Below are 6000 nucleotides of genomic sequence, written 5' to 3' on the forward strand. Positions count from 1 at the left end.
CTGCACTTAAACTTATAATCTTATTTGCGTTAAGATTTATTTTTAAATATTAGAAAATACATAGAATAAGATTATAAAACTCGTTTTAGTATCTTTATTAATTCCTTTGTAATTATTTCCCGAAAAATACTGTTTTAACCATCCAGCTTGCTTTTCCTTCTTTAAGGGTCCATTCTATCTTGTTGACTCAAAAAAAGGCACTTTTTTGCGAATTTTTGTTAAGCAAGGTTAAAAAGTTGTCAAAACCATTCTTTTTGAATAATTTTGCAGATTTATCTATCTTTTGTCAACATTTTTCAAATATTTTTATACAAAGTTGGTTAGTTGTAAAATATTCACGCGCCATAGAAGTGAAGCATGCAGCGATTAATATAAAATTTTAGAAAAATGTTGACAAAAGATGGATAAATATTATGCAAAAAAACGGTTTTGATGTCTGCTTTACCTTGCCTAAGAAAAATTCGCAGAAAAGTGCCTATAAAAGACTCATCAAGGTAGAATGGACCCTTAAAGTTGATTAATTAGCAAAAATCTGACACGCTCAGGCATGGTACATCGCACAGTAGTGGACGTGTATTGACACTTTTTAGATATTCACATAATTTACAATACAATAATGAGAAAATTAATTTGAAACTGTATCTTATTTATCTGTAATTGTTTGCTATACATAAAGGTTAATATCAATCAATACGTATATACCGAAACTATATTGACATTAATCTTTATGTACAGCAAACAATCTCAGATAAATAAGATAAAACTTCAAAGTAATTTTCTTATCATCTTGTATGCAGAAATATCTAATAAGTTCGTCAATATGCAAGTAATAATCCGTAATTATGGCTGACATTAATCTGTATGTATAGTATGTACATTACAGATAAATAACGGATAAAAACCTTGAAAAAGTGACCGCAATTAGTTGCACATTCAAGGCGATTTTCGAGAGCTACGCCTACTTCTCTCCCCTTGCCTCTCCGCTCGGCCACGCTCGGTCATTTGTAGGGCTCGCCGGTCGAGCAGAGCGACAAAAGAGAGAAGTAGGCGTATCTTTCCAAAATCGTCTCGAATGTGCAACTAATCTGGCCACTGAAAAGTGTGTGCAGTACGTAATGATACGTTCACTGCTGTGCGATATACCATGCCTGAGCGTGCCAAATTTTCTCAAATTGTTTGGTCGACTTTGAATGCCTTTTCTTTAATAAGCATTATATTCGACGTTTTCGTATAAACGTTTTTATCTATTCTACAGAATCTGAAAGCACAATCCGTAATTTTGGGGTACTCGTATAACCGACAAAAAAGTTAACCTAAAAATGTATGCCACATTCATTATAAATGTACAATAAAATAATATTTTTTTAAGTATTTTAAGTGAAAAATAATAGAACTTACTCCTTGAATACTTCCTCTGAACTTTTCCTCTTCTCGTGTCCGAAAGCAGAATGAAAATCGGACAATAACGCAAAGAGACGTCGATGGTTTTCTTCTCGAGACATGTTCGAGAGAATTCGATGAAAGGAAAACACCGTATTATTTGTTGTTCCTCCTGTTTGTCGTTGGTGAGTCGGAGGTAAAGTCGAAAAGTCACGCGGTAAAATTGACAACAACCAACGGCAATCAGGACAGCCTCCGTATAGCGGAGTGCTCCGAGCACGTGCGCTTCCATCACGTGACGCCTCATCCACCAACCCCGTCACGGAAATCGGCGTGGAGACGTGACGTACTGAACTCCGGCCCTATGCAATGCGACGCTACGCGGTGACCGTTAATTCCTTCAAGGGAAGCGAGTCCATTGGTCTGATGGATGAGACGTCACACCGCTTCCGAACTTATAAATAAATGTAGCGCGGTAATGGGAGAGGACTTGTTCGCTCGCTCGCAATAGACACCGTCGTCTCTCGTAAAGCAAGTTGTCGCGAATCTGAAACGGGAACTGTGATAATTCGAGAACTTTTTTTTGGTAAATCTGAAGAATAGTGGCCTCCTCACCGATTTCGTTCAACTTGGGCTTAATCGACGCGTTTTTGCACGAAACGACCGAATCTGGCAGAAAAAAGTGTCGCTCTGCCCCGCGAAGCAAGATATTAACGGTTAAAGTTGACAGGAATCAGGTTATGATTCCTGTCATACCGACGAGATGCAGCGACTACGACCTACGACCATGCCCTGCGGCCACACGCGCATGCTCAGTGGCCGCACGCGCATGCAGCAGATCACGTGACAACTGTTTGGTTGGTATAACCGCTGGGGGGTGCGAGGGGGGGAGGCCGAAGGCCCCCCTTCATATTTACATGTACTTTTCATACACCAACTATTCTCTGCTTTAACAAATTATTTCTGTTACAAATATTAAGCGTTTAAGTTAACGAAACATAAATAATTTGTTAAAGCAGAGAATAGTTGGTATATGAAAAGTATACATAAATATTTACTTTTCATATATCAACTATTCTCTGCTTTAACAAATTATTTATGTTACAGATATTAAGTGTTGAAGTTAACGAAACAGAAATAAAATTGTTAAAGCAGAGAATAGTTGGTATATGAAAAGTTCATATTTACATGTACTTTTCATATACTAACTATTCTGTGCTTTAACAAATTATTTCTGTTACAGTTATTAAGCGTTTAAATTAACAAAACATAAATAATTTGTTAAAGCAGAGAATAGTTGGTATGTGAAAAGTACACATAAATATGTATGTACTTACCAAGCAGACAGTTGTCACGTGACCTTCTTTTGCATGCGCGTGTGGCCACAGGGCATGTTCGTGGTCGCTACCAGTCGCTACATCGTGTCGGTATGACAGGAATCATAACCTGATAGTCGTCAACTTTAACCGTTAATATCTCGCTTCGCGGGGCAGAGCGACACTTTTTTCTGCCAGATTCGGTCGTTTCGTGCAAAAACGCGTCGATTAAGCCCAAGTTGAACGAAATCGGTGAGGAGGCCACTATTCTTCAGATTTACCCTTTTTTGGTAGACTCTTTGTGAAAATAAACTTATCGTTATTAAAATCAGAACTCTGTCGAGATACAAAACCGATCCTTCCTTTCTTGACCAACCATCGCGCGCGCTCAAACATTTTTTGGTCCTTCGAGCCGGATTCGGGTTCCACGTCCGTGTACGGTCTGTGAGTGCGTGCTCCGGTCAGCTCCAGTAAACCTGCGAAGTAATCGGCGAAATGAGTCTCGACGTGAATGCTCTCCTCATGAGACAGCAAGAGTTACTCACCCGTATATCCCGAGCAACGGAAAACACGAGAAAGTTGGGCAAATCCAACGTTACTCGAGGCATCCTTGAAGCTCGCATTAAAACGCTGGACTCCAACTGGGAGAAATTTCAAGCCCAACACGAGATTCTCCGCACGCGATTCTTCGCTGAACTCAGCGAAAACGAGTATTTCACAACGGATCTGTATGAAACCACAGAGAATGCTTACGTTATGCAACGGGGCACCCTGACTGACTGGGCAACCTGCCTGACGCAAACGGAGGGAAGTGGCAATGCAGCAACCGCCTCAGCCAGAGAAGCCACTCCGCACAACCTCCTGCCGCGCATCAACCTGCCTCAGTTTTCGGGTGCCATTGAGGACTGGCTCTCCTTCCGCGACCTGTTCCTCTCCGTCATCAATCGCCATCACACCATCACGGACGTTGAGAAGCTGCATTACCTTCGAACGTCCCTGTAAGATGAAGCGGCAAAATTAGTGAGAGACATACCTCTAATCCACGGCAATTTTGAGCGAGCCTGGGTTACGCTCCGGGAGTTTTACGAAAATCAGCGAGTCCTGGTGCGCTCCAACTTCGCCGCCTTCACGGCTCTCGCGAAGATGAAGAGCGAGTCCGCGATCGAGCTGCGACGAATCTTCCACGGCATGACGAACACCGTGAACGCTCAGGAGAGCCTCGGTCGACCGATCGCCACTCACGGCATGGATCTCTTCGTCCACATCGCGGTCGAGTTCCTTGATCCGCAAACTCGTCGCGACTGGGAGACCACCATCCGACATCGTCGAAGCCTCCCGAGTACGACACCTTCCGAACCTTCGTCATCGAGAAGATGCGCTCGCTCGAGGCTCTCTCGCCGGTCACATCCAAGGGTGAGTCCAAGACCAGCCAAGCCAAGGCTAGCGGCACGCGATCCGCGAAATCTAACCATGCCAAGACCACCTCTGGATCGGGCAGCTGCGTGGTGTGCAAGAACTCACACTACCTGATGGGCTGTAGTGAATTTCGAGCGAAGACTCCGAGCGAGAGGAAGAGCATAGTTGAGAGCAAGAACCTATGCTCTAACTGCTTAGGCAACCACCCTATTGCCAAGTGCCCGTCGACCAAGACGTGCATCATCTGCAACGCAAAGCACCATTCGCTGCTGCACGATGGCACCTCCAAACCAGTGGTCGCCGAGGCCAGCACCCTCACGGCAGTGCAGCATGGCGACGATCGCAAGGCCATTCTGCTGGCCACCGCACGCCTCTCCATCACTGACCGCCATGGAAATCAGCAACCCGTGAGAGCTCTGATTGATCAGGGCTCAGAGGTCTCGCTGATCTCCGAGGCGCTGGCGCAACGACTCAAGCTGCAGCGCTCCAAGTCGACCTTCACCATCTTCGGCATCGGGGGGACTCGTTCCGGCCAGGCTCGAGGGAAGGTCACCCTGCAGCTCACATCAAAGGTGACTGGAGCAACAGTCACCGCGGTCGCCGTCGTTTTGCGGCATTTGTCACTCTATCAAGGCACAGGCCTGCGACAGATCGACGCCTGGCCGCACCTCCTCAACCTTCAATTGGCTGATCCTCAGTTCTCTGCCACTGATCCAGTCGAGCTGCTACTCGGCGCCGAGGTCTGCTCAGTCATCCTCGAGGAGGGCCTTCGAAAAAGCGATCCTGAGGCGCCCATTGCGCACCGCTTTCGGCTGGATCATCTCCGGCGGCGCGACCGCAGCGTCGCTGCACGGAGCTTCGTCCTGCCACGCCGCGATCGACCACGAGCTCACCAGCCTGGTGCAAGGGTTCTGGGAACAGGAGGCGGAAACTAAGCCGGTCGCCGCCCTGACTCCTGCCGAGCAAGAGTGCGAGGAACACTTCGTGCGAACGCACCACCGGCTGCCGGCGGGACGGTACATGGTGCGCCTCCCGTGGTCAACCCCTCCAGCTGATCTCCACGAGACTCGTCACGCAGCGCTGCACCTCCTCCGCTCCATGGAACGGAAGAGTGCCAAGGATCCCAGATTTGGCGAGCTGTACCAGGCCTTCCTGAAAGAGTACGAAGACCTTGAGCACATGACGGTGGCAGCCGCTCCTCAACAAGGTGTAGTTGTTTACTTACCTCATCACGGTGTCCTCAAGGAGGCGAGCAACACCACCAAACTCCGCGTCGTGTTTAACGGGTCGCAACGCGTATCGACGGGCGAGACTCTTAACTCCTTTCTGCACGTGGGCGCGAATCTGGTGCCGTCGCTAGCCGACGTCCTGCTCCGATGGCGTCGTCACTTGTTCGCGATGATAGCTGACATTGAAAAGATGTACCGCCAAGTATTGGTGCATCCCGATGACCGCGATTATCAGCGCATCGTGTGGCGCCCGACCCCGACGAGTGAAGTGCTCGACTACCGCACGAACACTGTAACGTACGAGTAGATATATCAATAAGAGTTCTAGACCGGGGATCTCAGGGGGGGGTGAGGGGCGGGGGGGGAAGAACTCGCGGCCGAGGGGTCTGCCGGGGGGGGGACGACTCGTTGGCGAGGGGGAGCGAGGGGGGGATGACGACTCGTTAGCGAGGGGGAGCGGGGGGTGGAGGGGGGGGGACTCGACGGCGAGGGGGAACGAGGGGGGGATGACGACTCGTTGGCAAGGGGGAGCGAGGGGGGAGGGCGACTCGTTGGCGAGGGGGAGCGGGGGGGGGGGGGGGGAGGACTCGATGGCGAGGGGGAGCGAGAGGGGGATGACGACTCGTTGGCGAGGGGGAGCGGGGTTGGAGGGGGGAGGA

General features: G+C 48.5%; 2 protein-coding genes across 2 annotated transcripts; both read left to right on the forward strand.

Annotated features, from left to right (window-relative positions):
• The first annotated feature begins 3191 nt into the window (after positions 1-3191).
• Positions 3192-3698, forward strand: LOC143897943 (uncharacterized). The gene has a single exon (XM_077406935.1). It carries the CDS (start codon positions 3192-3194, stop codon positions 3696-3698), a length of 507 nt encoding a protein of 168 aa, XP_077263061.1.
• A 371-nt stretch (positions 3699-4069) lies between these two features.
• LOC143897944 (uncharacterized) lies at positions 4070-5648 on the forward strand. The gene is made up of 2 exons (XM_077406936.1): positions 4070-4684; positions 4746-5648. The coding sequence occupies exons 1-2, from the start codon at positions 4070-4072 to the stop codon at positions 5646-5648; spliced, it is 1518 nt and encodes a 505-aa protein (XP_077263062.1).
• The last annotated feature ends 352 nt before the right edge of the window (positions 5649-6000 follow it).

This window comes from Temnothorax americanus, unplaced genomic scaffold (assembly GCF_048541705.1).
Source record: "Temnothorax americanus isolate GAGA-0224 unplaced genomic scaffold, ASM4854170v1 Scaffold210, whole genome shotgun sequence".
Classification (NCBI taxonomy): Eukaryota; Metazoa; Arthropoda; class Insecta; order Hymenoptera; family Formicidae; genus Temnothorax; species Temnothorax americanus.

Coding starts and splice junctions, on each gene's coding strand:
- LOC143897943 (XM_077406935.1), top strand. CDS start 3,192: ATGAGTCTCGACGTGAATGCTCTCCTCATGAGACAGCAAGAGTTACTC.
- LOC143897944 (XM_077406936.1), top strand. CDS start 4,070: ATGCGCTCGCTCGAGGCTCTCTCGCCGGTCACATCCAAGGGTGAGTCC. Junction 4,685..4,745: donor CCCTGCAGCTCACATCAAAG/GTGACTGGAGCA, acceptor CACTCTATCAAG/GCACAGGCCTGCGACAGATC.